General features: G+C 35.3%; 2 protein-coding genes across 5 annotated transcripts in view; one reads left to right on the top strand and one right to left on the bottom strand.

The window, feature by feature from the left end:
- LOC143360353 (neural-cadherin) overlaps positions 1-20,465 on the bottom strand; it is a 522,812-nt gene that overhangs the window by 337,621 nt on the left and 164,726 nt on the right. The gene's annotated exons all lie outside the window — the stretch shown is intronic.
- On the top strand, positions 12,486-19,989 carry LOC143360369 (fatty acyl-CoA reductase wat-like). Of its 2 annotated transcripts, none has more exons than XM_076799146.1 (9): positions 12,486-12,566; positions 16,429-16,613; positions 17,865-17,958; positions 18,026-18,271; positions 18,347-18,492; positions 18,562-18,861; positions 19,007-19,288; positions 19,387-19,644; positions 19,724-19,989. In XM_076799146.1, exons 2-9 carry the CDS (start codon positions 16,444-16,446, stop codon positions 19,809-19,811), a joined length of 1,584 nt encoding a protein of 527 aa, XP_076655261.1. In that variant the 5' UTR covers positions 12,486-12,566; positions 16,429-16,443; the 3' UTR covers positions 19,812-19,989. The 2 variants fall into 2 exon arrangements, with proteins under 2 accessions (XP_076655261.1, XP_076655262.1); XM_076799147.1 differs by having other exon boundaries at positions 12,487-12,566; positions 16,432-16,613.

Here is a 20,465-nt window from a genome sequence, read left to right as displayed (position 1 = left end):
CGACGCTATTATCATCACGTTAGTAATAAAATATCACACAATATGATACCTCCATCAATTACTCAATTGCTCATGTTACCACGGAAACGCAGTATCCGGTGCATTTTAACAAGAACATTGATTTCAGATTTTTTTGTACCGTTCCTGCCTCACATTCGCATTCACTAATTACAAAAAAAATTGAGCACGAATGGAAAAGCTCATTTCAAATAAAACTACATTTTACGGTCATTAAGAGCAATAACTAACAAATTCCAACAAATGTTGACGCGTCCGTGCAACAAATGCAGTGATTTCTGTTAAAAACACTGTTCGTAATCGTTTCTAATAGATTATTGCGAGCATAGTACGAATCTATAACTATTTTTTAATTCTCATGCGCACACGCAATTTTTCATCAACTTTTGCATAGTAACGGTGTTCTACCTCGCATCATAAGTAAACTAGAAAGATTAAAATTGCTACACAACTATATATGCAGAAGAAAATTTCGTTACTGTACACCAGACTACAGAATGAACTGCTCTTTTCGGTCGATTCTCGAAGGCACAGCCTACTAGCTACCGCCGCACAGTGGACGAAAATGCCATTTTGGCGCTCTAAAATAATAACTTCTAAACCGTTAGAGACAATTGAATGAAATTTAATAGGTAAAAAGGTAACATTTGTAGCTTCAAATTCCAATAAAAATCAATTTGAATTTACACGATGTTGATTAATTACACAGGTTTTAAACAAATTATAGAATAAGTGGAATTAATAGACCTGTTTCTCTGCATTAATATTCCTGAAGTAAATCTGTAATTTCTGGTAGATTTGTTGCAAGTTGTTGCAAATGAATTGTTTTTGCATCGTTTGGTCAACAAATCATAGTTTATCGCAGTGTAGTCGGTGCTAGGTTCTGTTAGGTTCCGGCCGACATATGCATACTAAAAATTCAAATTTAGGCGAAAAACATGTGCTCCCTTGAAAAAATTATAATTTGTAAAATGTAATAACAATTACTTGTTTTAAAATCGTTTTAATAGTTTTCTTTTAAGTTGCACTTGAATATTGGGAAAATCATGTGAAAAGAGACCATTTCACGTTCTTAATTTTTTCCTCAAAGTTTGCCGGCCTCCTGTGGGTCGTGGAGGGGGATAAGAAATTTTTTTTCTGATTTGCTTCCTTTGGAATCTTCCCATTTTGACTACCGCGCTATTCCCCCATGTTGCCGCGACGGCCCGGTCACGTGACGTGTTCCATCTCTGTTCTGTCTATGTCGCAAAGTCACGTGCCTAACCCAGTATTGGCGGAGAGAGGGTAACTTTTTCCCCTCAATTCGTGCTCGTATGAACTCGTATCATATGAACTGCAGGTGGCGCATTAGATCTCATTAGGTCCCCTGTAGGCCTATCCCGCCATGTCGCATGATAATTTCAGAAAATAAATTTGGAAAATAAATTCGAGAGACGTTAACAGTGTTTTGTTTCTGTCCGCGCATAGAAAAATCGTGCCTACAAATTAATTGCAACATATTATTATTACTGCTATATTTTACCAGTAGTAATACTCGACACTGGCGCTGCTCTCTGTCGCGTAAAGAAAATTGTCCGCTGCATGTTTACTTTATAAAATAAATTGAAAAATATCCACGGTAATTGACACCTTCTTTTACGTTTTTCTTTCATCTTAAACACCGTTCAAGCATACTTTTGAAGTGATAATGTAATATTAATCTAATATCACCTTTTTCAATAAAATCCACAGAATACTACAACGCAAGTTAAGATTGTGTAGCTATTACTGTTGAAGAACAACACATCCCCAAAATTTCCGTTCTCCTTCACAAAATTAATTTTCTCGACAACTTGGGTAACGGATCCAATTACTATGACTATATTAATTCTACTTATTTTTAAAACATAATGAATATTAAAAAAGAGATATATAACACACATATACTAACTGATTTTAATGAAAAAATTTAATATTTCTTTTTAATATTCATTATGCTTTAAAAATAAGTATAATTATTATAGGCACAGTAATTAGCACCCCCACAGTAATTGGGTCCCTTACCCTATACACTAGAATTATAAAAAAATGTTAAGGCATAAATTCAGGTACGCGTGAAACAATATAATCAGCAATGGAATTCGGAATTTTACCGACTTGTATGAATTTTCCCTTTCCGAAAACTGCAAGGAATTCGTGGAGGAATTATGTTCGGCTGCATTAAACTCATTCCTTTACTAAGTTTTGCATGTAAAACAAGGAGAGACATAAGGTAAAATGTAACTCAAACAGTCTCTATCTTTACCGCACAACATTTCCAAGTATTTAACAGACTCGTGGCAGAGCATAAACAACTTCAAAGCTGCCATGCGAGGAAGCCTGAAAATGCAATCTACAGAAATATGAAAAGTTATTTTCGCTATAACATGGTTTCATTTCGTTAGTAATGTAAAACAAACGAAAACATATAGACCAGGATATGGAAAAACGAACAATGATGGTCACCGAATCTCATGTGCTCTGGAATTTGTTCAATTTGGCACGTACAAAAATGTAAATAATTATAAAATATATTTGAATAGTTATCGTATGTATAACACCTGTTTAAGTGGAAAACATTTTGAATAGAAGTCATTATATAAGCAAGATAAGCGGAAAACACATGTATGAAAACATTCTGAAAATTCGTTTATTTAATCTTTATCTGCAGTGTTAATTTGAAAAAAATAAACAATGTCGCTTTGATGACAACCATAAGAAGATAGACACTATTGGAAGAAGAAAAGTCTTGTAGGAGATAGAAATAGTTTAATTAGGAATTTGTTGCAGAATAATTACTTTATCAATAAAAACTGTTTGTTATTGTGTATAAGGATTTTTCGGAGTAGCATGGCCTACTAGATATCACCCACATATGTAAGTAGGTGAAAAAATAATCGGTTACACGGCTCTATTGTTTCATATATGTAATTTGAGGATAGTGTTGAACAATAAGAATTAGACATATAATTTCAATAACGACCACGGTACGAACAATCATCTAAGTTTGGCGCTATTACTTACTGAGGTTAGGGACCCAATTACTATACCCATATTAATTATACTTGTTTTTAAAGCATAATGAATATTAAAGGAGAGATAATAAAGTTTTTTCATGAAAATGAGTTAGTATATATATGTTATAAAGAAAAAAGAAAATAAAGAAAATTGAATACAAAAATTTACCTATTTCTGATGTAAACAAATTAAAAATGTTTTAATTAAGCATTTCCACAATGAAATGTGAATATAACTCGTATTTTTATAATCTTTTGTAATGATTGGCACCCAAAAAGACAAAAAAAAATGTATTTAATTAAGCATAGTAAGCAAAGACATACTTGAGTGGTACCAACGTCGACTACGCATAGCGACGGCCCTGGCGAGTCGCGAAAAGGCTGCAATGGCCGTCTGGCGCGAATGCGTCGCGCACACGCTGTCAATTAACATTTTCTGATCCTTCTCGTACATTAAGGGAACCAAATACTTTTCGTGAATGGTTTCTTTACCAGAAATGTCTGTAGAATGCATTCCTGTATAGTAAATTCCTGCTAGATAAAGGATTTTCCACATAAATACAAAAATTGAGCGTACAAAGTACCCGCGTCGGCACATTTTCAAACTTTAACAACCATTTACAACTATTAGGAAGTACATAAAAATATAATTGACTATATGAATATGTAGAGGAGAGTCCCCTCTATCTCTTGCCTCAAATTTGAACTTTCTCGCGTGTTTAGTTTTTGCGTAACACGTCGTTTCGTATCAAAATCGGGCATTTTTACAAAAACCAAAATTTTTCGAAAACGTTGCGTGATGGAGCAATTCTACTGTCAGATTCGGTTTTAGGATGACAAAGTGTATAAGAATCACCCAACAGGTATTGCAAAATTTTTTTGGTGTTGGACAGTGTATTAGTGGGAATCACTGTATACAGGGTGTTCATTTGAAAGCTTTCCAGCCGAATATCTCGAAAAGTATGAAAGATATTAAAAAAGTGTAAAACACGTGTCCAAGGATTTCGAGGGCGAAAGAGTGGGGCAGTATCAGTTTTTTGTTTGGGTGGCGTTTTCAAGGTCATTTGAAGGTCAACTTTGTTTTCTAAAATGGAAACCTCTATTTTTTATTATGGGATCTTATTGTACGTAAACGGACCAGCAATTTTCGTACGATACTTTTTTTATCTGCGCACTAGTTTCGGAGATATTTAAAGAGAAGTAGAGCGAGGCATATTATTGTGTAAAATTCTTTGACGCAAATCGTTGATGTTTTCCAGTTGTACTGGCACGTACCGTTTGAAAACAAAATTGTCCTCTATTGATCTCTTGTTTATGTTGTCTGTCTTTCAATATAAGATTGTACTATTTAGTCAAGTGTGAATCATCGTAATACGAGATACTATATCGTAGTACAATTAATTGTATAAAATGGTGTATTCTTTAGAAGAACGAGTAGAAATAATTTTTATTTATTGGAGCTGATGAACGTGCTCGTCGAACTGCTGCTACGTTTATTGAGGAGCATCTTGATACACATGTTTCTCGTACTGTTATGCCGCATCATCCTCCAACCTTATCTTCGCCCTTTTTGCCCGGCTGATTCACCTATTTGACTGGACTAGGAACGGCGGAGTTACGTGTCCGGTGACACATATTAGGGTTCCAAAGGTCTTTGGAAAAGGACCATGTAAGGAGCCTTCTTATCAAACGACCCCCACTTCCGAGTTAACACTTCTATTGCACGGACGCATAATTTCTGTAAGCGCGAGTTTCTTGTAAGCAATCTGTTGGCGTGTGTGTGGCCTACTCAATAAAAACTTCAGGTTATCAAGAAGACAAGGACTATTTCTCGAGAGAATCCCATCCTTCTTTCTTCGCGGTATAACAGTACGTACGTGTTACAATTAGTTGCAAAGTTTAAAGAAACAGGATCGGTGACAAATTTAAAAAGAAACCAGCCAAAATTTATAAAAGAAGCTGATCAAATCGAAATTATAGGACAGTTTACTATGAATCCTACTAGTTCAATTCGACAAGTTTCAATGGTAACTGGTGTATCAGTGGGATCTGTGCACAAATTGCTTAAACATAACAAGTTTCATCCTTATAAAATGCAGTTGCATCAAAAGTTATTGGTAGATGACTTTGACAGGCGGATTGAGTTTTGTGAGGAATTAACAAACATGATCAATGTCACTCCTAATCTAATTAAAAACATTTGTTTTAGTGACGAATGTACTTTTTTCTTAAACGATGCTATAAATCGTCATAACTGTCGTTATTGGAGTGACGAAAATCAACATCTTATTAGAGAAAGTAATCAATGGCCGGAAAAAATAAATGTTTGAGCAGGCATTTTAGGAAATGCTATTATAGGTCCTCTGTTTCTCCAAGATAATTTGAATGGCAATCTGTATTTAAATTTACTGGACGACATCATTGATCCACTTATAAGAGAAAGTCTTGAAAACCAAAGAGATGAAAACGGCAATTTTTTGTTAAATGAAGAACTTTTGTACTTCCAACATGATGGTGTTCCCCTGCATTACACGTTACCAGTTCACCAGTGGTTAAACAATCGATTCCAACTAAGATGGATCGGTAGAAGAGGTGTTATTGAGTGGCCACTTCATTCTGTGGGGACACTTAGTCTGTTGTTTATAAAACACAATCAGAAAGGGTCAACGATTTGCGTCGCAGAATTGTACAGAAATCTAAAGCTATTCCAACAGATACCTTCAAAAACTTTCGTTCACAATTTGAAAATCGTCTGTATTATTGTTTAGAAAATAACGGAGAACATTTAGAAAATTTGTTCTAGTTATCAAGAAATTACAAACTTTCTCGCAGTATAAGTATGACTCACTCTACTTCTCATTAAATATCTCCGAAACTAGTGCGTAGATAAAAAAAAGTATCCTACGAAAATTGCTGGTCTTTTTACGTACAATGAGATCCCATAATAAAAGATATAGGTTTCCATTTGAAAAAACAAAGTTGACCTTCAAATGATCTTGAAAACGCCACCCAAATAAAAAACTGATACAGTCCCCATCTTTTTCCCCCTCGAAATCCTTGGACACGTGTTGTACACTTTCTTAATATCTTTCATACTTTTCGAGATATTCGGCTGGAAAGTTTTCAAATGAACACCCTGTATACATATCCCTTGTTACTCACTCCTGCATAAATTTCTACACATTCATACACTTTCAGTTTCAGTTTTTACGCCACGCGTACGTGTACGCGTCTATGACGCGACGTTTCGTGGAAGGACGGTCTAATTGGCACCCCAATTATACTGCAGTCACTGGGTCCCTTACCCTGGGTTATTTTAAAAGAAAGACGCAGACATAGGAACTTTTAAAGATAGCAATCGAAAATAATCGCATACACTTTGGAATAATTTTTTCTAATAAGGTCGTGGTTTTCAATGTGTACATGTGTGACCTCCAAGCTTCCTCAGTTATCTACAGAACATGTTCCACATGCATTTACACAAAAGAAACCTTCCATAAAATTGTTTATAACAATGAAAGTGAATGTTGAATCTTGTAAAACATGTTCTACTCGTTGAGATGATAAAAAACTGTTATGCGTTTATACGCCGGAAATACATGTCACGCTTCCCCTTTATTGTACGTATAATAGCAAGTCGGGAGACGATAGCCTAACTAAGCCTTCTAAGTTTCTAATTATCTAGGAAAAACGACAACACGCTTACATCAATTTAGCTTCGTGTATCGTCCGGGTAGAGCATAAGCAACAGCCGAGCCGTTTAATTACCGTTCATCCGGAAGAAGCAATTAATTACAAACTGCTACTCGTTTGATATCACATCCAAAACTCTAATTACCTCCGAAACGTGGACCGTGTAAATTTTACAACGCTTCGCTGTATCGTTAGCACCAGTATCTCTTACCAAATCGTCGTACCATATTTCTCTTCGCGCAACAAGAAGACACGATTTAACATAATTGTATTTTAGCACTTGTCATAGGGCAAAGAGCGATAGGGAAAGAGAATTTAATCACAATTCTAGACGTCAGTCTTCCCGTCGACGTGTGCATCACCTTGAAACTTCCAAACTGCATTTACATGAAACCAATATCACATTCATACGATTAGAATTCACCGCATCAAAAGACGTAATTATTACCGCGCGTTCGCAGGAGACGAGTTTAATTATTACTGCCAGATACTCGATGAAAATTCTAATTCGTCGGAGTTGAAAAAGCTTAATTAGTTAATGAGAGATGCTTTCATGCGTTGTGCGTGTACGAATGAATGATCCTTTAATCTTAGTAAATGTAGCATCCTTTCGGTACTTGTGTAAGTTTCCTTGACTTAATACCATAATATCTTAAAACAAAAAAAAAAGAAATAGTATTGGCAGTTTCATTATACATATTTTGACATTGTTCATATGTTCTAATAATCCATGGATGATTCCTATAAATTTTGATTCGTCAAATGCGATTCTAAAAATTGTTCTTTTTCCTCACACTCCATTTTGTTAGATATTCATTTCCGAGACATTTAATTTCAAAAACAGGAATCTTTTCAATTTTAAACATCTTTTATGCTTAAATAGTAAGAGTAAATAATGGTCGTAAAAAATAGTTATTGTCTTTAATTAACCAATTATGCGAATTTTTACGTAAAATTTTGGTCACTTCTATGCCTCAAACGAAAATAAACAAGATTCTTGGTATTAAAAAATAGAAACTAAAAACTGCTGTTAATATACGAATTAATCAAAAACATCTGCTCTCACATTAAACATATGAATAGTACAGTTTATTATGTAACACTATTATAGGTAAATACTACTGTAAATTGTAGTATTTACACCACGTATACTAGTGCAGTTACTGCTAGGATTATAATAGAATCAAGAAGTATACTTTACTTTTTTTAATCTCGTGCTTATTCCATTTTTTTTAGAGAAGTATTTTAATTTGTCTCACAGAAGTTAGATTATTATAAAAATTGTTTCAGCGATTCCAATCTATTGTTTTATTTACTGAGAGAAATAGTGAAGACGCTTTACGAAAGTCGTCTGAATTTTTTAATAAACCAAAATAACAGAAACTCTACCGAAAAGAATTGTTCTATCATTCTCCAAATTGTCTCCGAGTAGCTCATTTCATTAATCACGAAACGCTTTTGCAGATGCAGTCGAACATTACACTTTTTTGCTCTACACTGAATTTATGACTCAGTGGTAACCAAAGGATTACCTCGACGATTAATCATATCTCCTATACATCTTCGGAACAAAGAATGTCTGCAAGTGCCAAAGTGACATGAATAAAAAGATCTACTAAAACCGAAGATCTACGTAACACAGAACGAAATATCACACCGGCATTCTTCAACTGTTAATTAAAATTGTCTCGTTGTTGCTGTATATTTAATCCTGCAGGGTGTGCCATTTATCTTGAAATTCAGAATGTTTCAGAAACGACGAAAGATAGTGAAAAAATGTTTTAACAAAAGTTATTTGGTATGAAAGGGGGCACTTATACGGTGCCTAGATACACCCATTTTGATGGCGCTTATCTGAGAGGCAGGGGTCGGAAAAGCATTCAACGCATATTTTTTTTTCTTAGCGGCCATTATTCCTATTGAAAAGGTGAAAATAGTCTCCAAAGTTCAGGGAAAAAGATAAGAAGTCTGATTTTGAATTACAAATCCAACCATGTTGTACTTTTTCTGGCTGTCACAGGGAAAATTAATGACATTTTATTAGTACAGAACAATTACCAGAAACATAAAACTTCATGATACCTCCTAGAATATATATCAGAATACATACTTCTTCTCACGTGAAGTATGTTATAGCTTATAATTATTGTTGTATGGTAAAAAACAAAAATTTCAAGAAAGCGTGTCTGCTATTTTGGTTCATAAAAACCACACACCAGCTGTGACGAAAGTGAATTATAATTTAATAACAACAGCTACAAAAAGAATAAAATTTTCATTAAAGTTTTTAAGCAAATGATTCTAAACAAACATGGTTTACACAGTTAGATTCATAAGTCAAAACGACGTAGTTTAGAAACAAATTCTACGCCCTCTAGTTTTCTAAATATTCAAGAAAGTGTACATTTTACCTCTGCAACGAGAATGACGACTAGACTGTGGATCTTTATGCAAAATAAAAATGGTCTGCATCAGTTGCAAGAAACAGCAACCATATAGAAGCTTTTCTTTTTCTATAATAATGTTAGTAAGTCGAAAGTGATGTATTAGCCATTTTAAATTGCATCAACTCGTTTTTGCTACAAATGCATAAAATTTGCAGTCTAATTATGACCGCTAAAAATATGTGTGCGAGATATTCATGCATATTTTCTGAGAACCACCCTCCATATAAATTTTATTAAAATTGGTGTACAGTGATTTTTCGATATATGTCGCCAAGGCCTGGATGATAAACGTCGCGGAATTATCCCCACTACCGCGGGGTATATCCTGAAGCTCGAGAGGCCTCGGACGCCGAGGAGTGAAAACATAACACGGCGTGGGTATGTCTCCTGTTTAAAATGTTCTTTTATTAATTTTATTCAATTGCTATCGAAATCATTATGCAACCTTTATCGAATTCAGTTATTTTACCTCATGTAAATACGTAACTATGCGACTCTTCGAAATACGTGATTTAACTGAAACGACTAAAAAGAAAACTTCAACAAAGACGAAAAAAATTGTCATCTCTTCATTGTTTTGTGTCGAAAAGATTCGTCAACATTTGGAGAGATATCAATACCGAGAATTAGCTAGTAGGGTACGGTGGAAAACATAGTCAAAGCCGGAAAATACAGAATAAACCCGTGACGGTATTTGTTAATTAATTAAGCGGCTGCAAGCCCTCCGAGGCCCTCGCAAAACACACGAAGCGATAGGAACAGAACCCCAAATCAAACCACATTTCTCCCCTCATAATGCAACGAGACCAGATTGTCCACTTGGACCAGCATTCCAATAAATACGGTTAACCTGCTACGGAATCCGCTTTCGAATCCTGCTCCCCAATGAATTTACCGAAACTTACGTCTGCTCGTATCATGTCGCGGTTTTCACACGTCGCGACACGATTTAAGACTGTGTATTACGGACGAATTTTCCTCTAATGCTAGTTCAATGCTTGACTTCCGTCCAACAAGTCGGATTTAATTGTTCGAACTTGGACGTGCTTATAAGGCCTGGCACTCTGTTAGAAACTTGCGGCGACCTTCAGTCGGAAATTTCTCTATTTATGACAAAGAAATATGAATCGTGCGAAAGTTAAGAAGGTTAGAAATTTAAATTGTAATAGGTATTTAATTCAAAGCAGACGTCGATGGAAGATAAGAAATAAAAACTTTCTTTGTATAGAAATGTTCCATTGTTTTCAAAGAAACTATTATACTTAAACTGTGGATCTTTACATAAATTTCCTTTGTCGCGAGCTATCTCGTTAACGTCAGAACGATAACAGAGATGTACAAACCAATATGGCGGCGGCCTTACCTGTCAAAAACGCTCAAAATCGCTCAACTTTAAACACGCATAACTTTTTAGCCATTGAATTCCTCACATTAGAACTTGCATTTTTGGCATTTTCTCGTCAAGATCTACCGGAATATATAAAAAAAAAGTTAAAAATTTCTGGGTTGTCAAGGTGAAGTTAAGCCTAGCTGGAAATTAATTAACGAGCGGGCTCTGTAGAAGTACTGTTCTTTTTTCAATTGGGAAATCTGGCCGTACAGATAAATAGCTTTCACTCCGATAAGTGGATTATAGTTCGCGGATATTATTAATAAACGTTCAATTCGCGGTATGCCGTGATACACGACTCGTTTGCCGTTCATGGTGAGCATTGTCAGATAGGAAATGAGAGTGCTCACGCTCGGGGTTTTAGTGTCTCCACTTTTCTGCATCATCTTTTTAGCCGGGAACAGAACCTGCATCATCTTTTTAGCCTGGAACAGAACCTGCATCAACTTTTTAGCCTGGGCCAGAACCTGCATCATCTTTTAGGCTGGATTATTAGGAATTCGCTGCTAATGATGCAAGTTAATACTTATTCGTATTAACAATATTATTCTGATTAAAAGTATAAAAGCTTAAATTGTCAATAATGTTCGACGCTGCTTACATTGTAGGCTGTTGGTCGGTCGTAAAGTAAACTTAGAAGTCTAGGTGCCGTGTAACCCGTTTTCACTGTATAGTAAATTATCGTTGTATGTTGGTATCGCCGTTCTTTTCTCTGCACTCATACGAAATCGGTGGTTCTCGCCGAGCGTCCCATTTGAAATACACAGGGCACGCTGGAAACCTAAGAGTCATCCCGCGTGAAAGTCATGGCATACAAACATGACTGACATTCAAACGGAAAGAATATCCGTCTCCGATACAATGTTGCACGGAGAAGCGGACAGCGAAGCTCGAGAGCCGTCGTCGCCGAGAAGTGTGCCACATATTGTCGGCTATCTCGGTGTGAAACCAGAAGACCACTACTAATCCAATTACAAAACTTCTTGATTTTTCGTTATTTATTTATGAAACTTTTACCAACATATTCATGGCATTTTTCTGATTAAAATAAAAGCAAATATGATATAATACCGATGATATTTACTTGTGTAACAAGCGATAAAAGTTTTGAACACGGAGAAGGACAGCGTATGGGAAGGAAAGAGCCGCGAAGAGTCGCAGCCGCTGGCACAGACCAAAGCCCGCATGAGCGCAGGCCTTTAAATGAAAAATTTAACTTCTTCATTATTAATTATTTTTTATGAGACTCTCATCAATATATTTGTGGCATTATTCTGATTAAAATGATACCAAACGCGATATAATTCGGATCACATTTACACTAATTTCCCGCTAATGTACTTGTAATGGGAAGTAACTTTCATCGTTCATTACACGCGTAAATATCACCGGAATTATATCATGTTTGGTTTCATTTTAATCAGAAAAATGCCACGAATATGTTGGTAAAAGTTTCATTAAAAAATAACAAAAAATCAAGAAGTTTTGTAATTGGATTAGTAGTGGTCTTCTGGTCTCACACCGATATGGCCGACAATGTGGCAGCGACGGCTCTCGAACTTTGGCCTCTCACCGCGGTTGTGCGAGGTATTCCACTGACTTGGAAACGTGAGAGAGGCACTGACGTACAACGATAATTTACTATATTATATTTTTCATGTTAGTGAATGCATCCAGAAAGTACACAATGTAATAAGTTGCAAATAAAAATACATTTTGCTGTTGTGATACAAAAAATTGTTTATACCTTGAACCGTCATGAACCGTATTGATATACAATTGCTTGTCAATGCATATGTTAGACGCACGCTACTCACGCACGCACCTGTAATTATGTTTGCCAGGTCGTAACCTATAGCTACTTTATATAGATCTACTGTTTCCACAAAGCTCAGCAGTTCGAATTCCTTGTTGGTGAATGCACATCGATTGGATTAAATTGTCCATCACTCTCGAAGATAGTCTTATTCGAACAGGCGATAGGTAAACTTTTCCAGTATTACTTTCTTTACTTTTCTCATAATCTTTAACTGTCTCCTAAATGTTTTACACTGATAGATCAATTTTGTGTACAGTCTTGCTTCATAATAAGAATTCACAATATAGATACAAAATTGTTAAACCGGATTGAAAATTAACCCCGTCATTTTATATCATTTTATACGAGTGTGCTAATGTAATTGACTTTTGTCCATCGCCTTCAGTATTTGAGAAATTAAATTTTGTAAAGACAGACTGATTACTTTGAACATTTATTGTGAATCAAACATACAAATGTTTATTCTCTCCAGAAGATTTCCTACAGACAAAACATAAAGAATTTTTTAAAACAAAGTACAGTGAAAACGGGTTATACGTCGCCTAGACTTCTAAGTTAACCGACGTCGAAATATCCCTACTACCGCGGGGCATACCCTGTGAGGGATGATGGAGTATCGCGTAGCATAAATATACGTATATATGGAGAGTATCGAATGCACGCGCAGCACTCGAGAAAACAAAATAGAGAACGGCTCTCCCGCGTGGAACAGACGAAGGGCTCTCTCTCTCTCTCTCGCTGACCATGAGACAACGAGCATGTAGCGTTTTCAGTATATTTTCATTTAATTAGTTTTTTATTGTTCGCATAATGTAAAGTTTATTTCAAGGAGATTAAAGTTTATATATATAATGAACGGAGTTCTGTGAAGTAACACCTCAATCCCACAACAAGGGACCGTGAAGCTCGATAGCCGCCGACGCACAGTGGTCCAAAAGCGCCAAAACGTGGCCAAAATGAAAAAAATTAATTTCACGTTAGGGGTATGGCTCTTGCCGTATTGGATACTCAGGTAATGACTGTATAAGAAACCGAAGGTAAAAAGGTCTTACTATCTATACCTGCTAAATGGTGGGAGTATAAATATCCCATACAGTCGTCTCGCAGTTTTCGTGCAGTGAACTACGTTGTGAAAAAAAAAGGTGTCACACTTACAATTTTACAGAAATTGAATTTTTTTTGTGCGTGTACGATGGATGCTGTTCCTGGATGTAAGTACTATGTATAATAATAACATTGGATTTATATTAATTAATGTTTGGAATGTATGAAGTGAAAGATAAAACTTAGTGCACAGATTGTTCAAATGTATACTAAAAGTTGTATATTCCACAATATTTCACGAAGATTCTTGTCGAGTCTTGTAGTAGATACTGTTATTTAACATTATTTTGAAAAAGTAGCTGCCCAAAACTGCCCCATTCGTAATGCGATCCATTTTTGTGACGCAGAGGTAGTCATGGTACTAGTTACAAGCATATTTTTTCGAAAAATGTAGAAGTTATAATAAAATTTGTGAAATAAGCATTGTATGGTTCCATTTATAGAATTTTCTGATACAACAATTTTTTTATTGTTTAAAAAAAATTAATTTTTGTTTTTTGTAATTTTGACATCAGATTCATATTGGCCGGTCCGAAAATATGGGAATACTAATTTTCAAGAAAGTCCAATCATTTTTTTGGTTACGCATCCGCCATATTGAATCCGCCATTTTTTTGTAATTTTGACATCAGATTCATATTCGCCGGCCCGAAAAATATAGGAATACTAATTTTCAAGAAAGTCCAATCATTTTTTTTGGTTACGCATCCGCCATATTGAATCCGCCATTTTTTTGTAATTTTGACATCAGATTTATAATCAGCGACCTGAGAAACCTATGAGTATCAATTTTTAACTAAATTGAAGTATTCCTTCCTATTTTGGCCACGTTTTGGCGCTTTTGGACCACTGTGCGCCGCACAATGGGCAATTTGGACGAAATCGGATTCAAAGTCAAAGAACTTTCGATAGCAATGAGGTAGAGCGATGAAATTTTTTTAAAATGAAAGCTGAAACTTTGTAGAATATGGAAAAAATAATTAGATTATTACCATCCAATCATTTCACGAAAAAATGACTTCATTATATTTTGTCACAAAAATCTATTTTTTGCAAAATCCTGAGGTCGTAGACAAATTTTGAGACCAGATTTGAAATCAGCGTGAAAAAATCTATGGGAAATGATGTATAGCATGTTAAAAAAAATTTTTCCGCGCGTGGTATTGGAAAAACTAAAATTTTCTTGAATTTGTGCGCGTTTAACGAATTTTCTCGAGGTTAACAAACGTTCATACCACAATCTGTCTATTTTTCCCATATTCTACAAAGTTGCAGCTTTCATTTTAAAAAAATTTCATCGCTCTACCTCATTCCTATCGAAAGTTCCTTGATTTTGAATCCGATGTTGTCCAAATTGCCCACTGTGCGCCGCCGAGAAGTGTGAACATGAAACGGGTCGGGTATATCGGTGCGAGACCAGAAGACCACTACTAATACAATAAGAAAACTTCTTTATTTTTTATTATTTTTTATGGGGCTTTCTCCAACATATTCGTGGCATTTTTCTAATGAAAATAGTACCAAATATGATACGATTCCGATGATAATTACTTGCGGAATAAAGGATTAAAGTTTCGGACGCAAAGAAGGACGGCGTATAGGAAAGAAAGAAAGTTAATAGTAAGAAAGTTTAATTTTTATTTTAAAGGCCTGAGCTCACGCCAGTCTTTCATCTTTACCGAACGCTTCGACTCTTGGCGTCTCTTTGTTTCCCATACACTCTCCGTCTTTGCGTCCGAAACTTTAATTGTTCATCATACAAGTAATTATCATCGAAATCATATCATATTTGGTTTCATTTTAATCAGAAAAATGCCACGAATATGTTGGTGAAAGGCCCATAAAAAGTAATGAAAAATAAAGACGTTCTAGAGCTTCGCTGTCCTTTTCTACGTTCGGTACTTCATCAAAGAACAGTGCCCCGAGCACGACAAGACTCGAACTTCAGATATGTATAGCGGATTCAATGTAATCATGTTATTCGACGGTTGCCTGTAAGTAATGTGCATGCGATTTAGTTTTGTTCTTTTTTAACCCAGTTTATTTGTATTTCATCTGTTAACCCTAGCACTCGGGGGGGGGGGGGGGGGGCTCGTCGAACCCACAGGTTGGAAACCTTTAAATTAGGACTATTTATCTTGGGTGAAAAATACTCAAAAAATTAGTTATTGTCGTTTGTACAGTTAAGTTTAATATTTCCAAGTCCCGTTGCTATGGGAAAAGATTACAACGCGTAGAAAGGAAAATGCAGACAACGCATCGCGGCGTCAGTACAGCGGCTATGGCGTGAAACGGTCCCCAACGCCCCTTTTATTTCCAAAGAATATAAAAATTAATCCCAGAACTAAACCTGTTGATATGGGTGTCGTATTAATGCGCCACGCGCAGTTCATATGGAACGGGCCTGAGGTGGCTTGAGAACTTGGACCGTAGCCTTCGAAAAAGCCTAGCAGAGGGTCAGTTAAGTTAAATCTCATGCCGGATGTAGATAGAAAAAAAGGAATTGCACGGAAAATCTTACTAGTGCTTTGCAATTAGGACTTTTTCCATTTACTTATTTTTTAAATATAACCCCAACCTTTTTGATACATTTCGACTCGGAAAGTTCAAAAGACAATAAGTTCGAACATTTTAAATATATCATAAGATTGATGACATTATACATAATTGCCTTATTATACATACTTGTATTATTCATACTTGTTTACGATAAGTATACACGCGAAATTACATACTCGTGTAAAAGGAACCCAAATGATAATGATGTAATTAAAAATTTAATGATGCTTTCGAAAAATAAATGAGACGAGTATTTTTTATGAAAACATTAATTTTTCGTTTACAATTGCACGCTTTCGGCAATTTTGCATCTATTATCATGAAAAAAGTTTCAGTATTCTTATATTCTGCGAATTAAATTAGCAGGTACAAAAAAAGATGAAAATATCAGACATCCATAAGATGAGCCAACCATTGGATTCGTTACAACCACAAGTTTCGAGGAGCTATGAAAAGAGCGAAATCGCAGAATTTTACGCTGGAACGAACGTTTTGATAACAGGAGGAACAGGGTTCCTTGGCAAGTTACTTATCGAAAAATTATTGAGGTAATAATTTTAATTATATACTTAATCAATTTTTCATTCATTTCTCATGCTTCGATATTTCAATGAACGCTCGTTTATCAACAATTGAACTATCTATTATACTCTACACCTCTACACTATTTATTTTTCTCTGTGTGAGTATTAAGCTGTGTCAACATTGAAGCAAGATCGAGCAACTTCTTGTCGCCTCTTGTTGCTTTCTGCTTTTTTTCCTAAATAAGAATAACGGAAGAAGAAGGCAACAAGAGACGACGAAAAGTTGCTCGTTGTTGATTCAGTGTGGACATCGCTTTACAATTTAAAAAACAGTTGCTTGGTTCTATTTTTTATCGTTATTTTTATTATATTTTTATTTTATTATGGTATTAAGGAATTAGAATTGGAGAGAAGAATGTATCCGGAAATTAGCGTAAAGCCTACAAAGAAACCGTTCAAAATCTTTTCGACATTCTACGCAAGCGGTTCAACCGATTAGGTGATTCGTTTATAACCAGACTGAGAATTTAATACATTCATAGCAAAAATGAGTAGATGAAACTACTTAATAGAAGAAACATCAAAAGAATGTAATATTTGTGGTTCATTATTTACAACCCATCAACATTATTAACAGAAGAAATTAATTTTTATGTAATTCACTTTTCTTGTAATTGGGTAGACAATTTTTATTTTGTATAAAGATCCGCGGTCTATTTGTAATAACCATTCGCGTTAGGTTCGTAATGAACGTCCTAAAGCAGGCCTTTCTAGAATGCAGCACATTGATAGCTAGTAACGTGACGAGATATTCTACAAAAAATTTCAATTATGTACCTATTAACCAGGTTCCGTATTGACGTTTATGTGGTGTACATAATAAACTTGTCAACACTCTCTTTCTCGTAACTCTGTTTTCTTCTTGCGGACGATAGAGTAGATGCCGTTTCAATGGAGCATTCGGTTCTTTTACATTGACGTAGTTGTGTGTGAAATTTACATTATAATTGTCTAGTTCGAAGATACATTATCTTTTTTAACGAACTTTAAATTTTTGCATCAATTGGCAGGTTGTTTTAAACTCTTGCACAAAATGATTTCATTTCGGATACATTCCTTATACATACATTAAATACATATATGTATAAATATGTACATCAATTGTGGATACGTATGGAAATAGTTCGTTATTTTGATTTGAAATATATTGATTTGACAGTTGATCGTGAAACAAATAGGAAATTTTATGGAATCGTTTGTATTGTATATTCATAGGTCCTGTCCACGTATTACGAAAATTTACATGCTGGTAAGGCCGAAAAAGGGGAAGTCTCCAGAGGAACGGTTTAAAGAAAACTTCGCGGAAGTTGTAAGTAGAATAATTGAGCAAATGAAAGTAATGACAGAATGATAATCAATGTTTTTAATGTGTGTAGATCTATGATAGATTGAGGAAGGAGCAGCCAAATTTTTTAAACAAGATAGTGATGATAGAGGGTGATGTGTCTGAAGAAGACTTTGGCATCACACCGGAAGTTAAAGCAACGTTGACGGATACGAATATTATTTTCCACGCTGCTGCAACTGTGCGGTTCGACGAAAAACTCCGCGTGGCAGTGAACACGAATGTGAGAACAACAAAATGCTTGTTACTGTGGGCAAGACAACTGCCAAACTTGAAGGTACAGTAAAACTTGTTACGAACAATTGACAACACGATATACAAATCAATTTATTTCTAATGAATCCGTTTGCAGGGGTTTGTATATGTATCAACTGCATTCTCAAATTGTGTTAATACTACTATCGACGAAATACATTACAAACATTCCATAGAAGCTGATAAGTTAATAACATTGGTTAATTGTTTGAATGATGATCAACTTCTAGCAATGGAATCTATGTAAGGATTACGTCAGAAGTCATGTACGGTAAAGGTAGAGATGGCAAAGTTAATTGTTCCATTTTGTAGATTGCGCGGAAAAGCCCCCAATAACTACATTCTTACCAAAGCGGTCGCGGAGAACGCTGTACTTAAATATGGAGATGGACTTCCAGTAACGATTGTTCGACCTTCTATTGTCATACCAACACATGAAGAACCAATTAGAGGATGGATAAACAATTTGTATGGTATTACTGGTATGATTGCGGGAGCTTCTGTTGGGCTGATACGTACAGTATATGCCAAGCTATATATTAAAGCAGAACTTATACCTGCTGATTATGTTATAGCAAATATTGTTGCTGCTGCTTGGGACATTGGAACTAGGTAAACAGTTTAACTATGTCACCATTCCAAAATAGAAATCAAATGATTGTAAAAGTAGAAAGAAATCCTACATCATTGTTAATTTATGGTAGAATAAGTTTAACAAAATAGAATTGTTTTAAATCGAATTTAAATAATTTTCTAGAGAACGTACGACGAAGTTGGAAAACGATTCAGAACTTTGTGATGAAGAAAAGATACCCATTTATAATTCAGTAACTTCGGCACAAAATCCAATAACTGCGACTCAATATATAAAATTGAACGAAGCTGTTGGTTTTGACGCCCCTCCTACAAAAGCTATTTGGTACTGCGCACTTGTTGCTAGCGAATATTTCTATTTATATAAAATTGAATCTTTTGTCTTACAAACTATACCAGGATTTATTGGAGATACAATTCTACGTCTTATGGGTCAGAAACCTATGTATGTGTACTATATGTGTCTGATATTCTGTGCATGATAATTAGGGTATATAAAGCAAATTAATCATCATTTTAATTAAAAAATATTACGTTTTGCAGGTTAATGGATACGTATAGGAAAATAAATAAATTTATGAATGCCATGGAACACTTCAACTTGCATGAGTGGAACTTCCGGAATGAAAATGTACAAAAACTATGGTCAAAATTAAATTCTGTCGATCGGAAGCTCTTTGATTTTAATGTGGAAAACCTAGATTGGGAGAATTATTTTCAATATCACTGGAGAGGTGTCCGCGTGTATCTTTTAAATGATCCAATGGATAATGTGGAGCAAGCACTTGTCAGATATAAAAAGTAATATTTCTTGTAGCAGTATTATAATTATTGTCTTCAATGACATTTGACATTATAAATTTCAATTTTTATATTTCAGATTGCGTATGCTACATTACACGGTACTGGCAATATTTTGCCTGTTGGTCCTGTGGATTGCAGTATTTTTTGTATCATTTCTTTGGTAATGATAGCGCGTAATGTTATCAGTTATGCAACTTTTCATTCGAGCTTAATTACGTTCATTAAACTGACTTGAATTCGCAATAGTTTACCACCTTGTGTAAAGTGTTGGAATATACTCGTGTGAATGTATATATACATATGTAAATATAAGTGCAATACAAATATGACAGATTTAATAGACTCGCTCTTTTAATTACATTTTTATACATACATATATCATGTGTAGCGTATATCAAGTCAGCAGTCCTGGGTGCTGATGCCTTGTCTCAGTGTGGTTGACGAAACTGAGCACCTTGAGGTAATAAAGGAATAGACGCGTTTGCCTATACATGTTATTCAGGGAATATTTACAAGTTCCGCGATATGAGATACTTTTTTTTTATTAAGGTTGAGGGGGAAAATGCCTTATGCACACCCCAGAAGGGGGTAGTGTGGGACTCGGGTCGCAGATATTCGGCGTACCCATACCAGAGAGGACATGAGAGTGCTCACGATCGAGATATTAGTGTCCCCACTTTTCTGCATCATCTTTTTAGCCTGGAACGGAACCTGCATCATCTTTTAGGCTGGATCAGAGCCTACATAGAAGAGCCTTTTTTAACATAGAAGTAGCATTCACTCTGGCATTATTTGGAATCCGCTGCTAATGATGCAGG

The sequence above is a fragment of the Halictus rubicundus genome, chromosome 13 (genome assembly GCF_050948215.1).
Source record: "Halictus rubicundus isolate RS-2024b chromosome 13, iyHalRubi1_principal, whole genome shotgun sequence".
Taxonomy (NCBI): Eukaryota; Metazoa; Arthropoda; class Insecta; order Hymenoptera; family Halictidae; genus Halictus; species Halictus rubicundus.
Note: the sequence above shows the minus strand (reverse complement) of the source record. Positions and strands in the feature narration are given on the sequence as shown.

Bases quoted from the DNA above. Each gene is read 5' to 3' on its own strand.
- LOC143360369 (XM_076799146.1), top strand. From the start codon at position 16,444: ATGAAAATATCAGACATCCATAAGATGAGCCAACCATTGGATTCGTTA. The intron at 16,614-17,864 runs GTAATAATTTTA...GTATATTCATAG, and splicing joins CTTATCGAAAAATTATTGAG to GTCCTGTCCACGTATTACGA. The intron at 18,272-18,346 runs GTACAGTAAAAC...ATCCGTTTGCAG, and splicing joins GACAACTGCCAAACTTGAAG to GGGTTTGTATATGTATCAAC.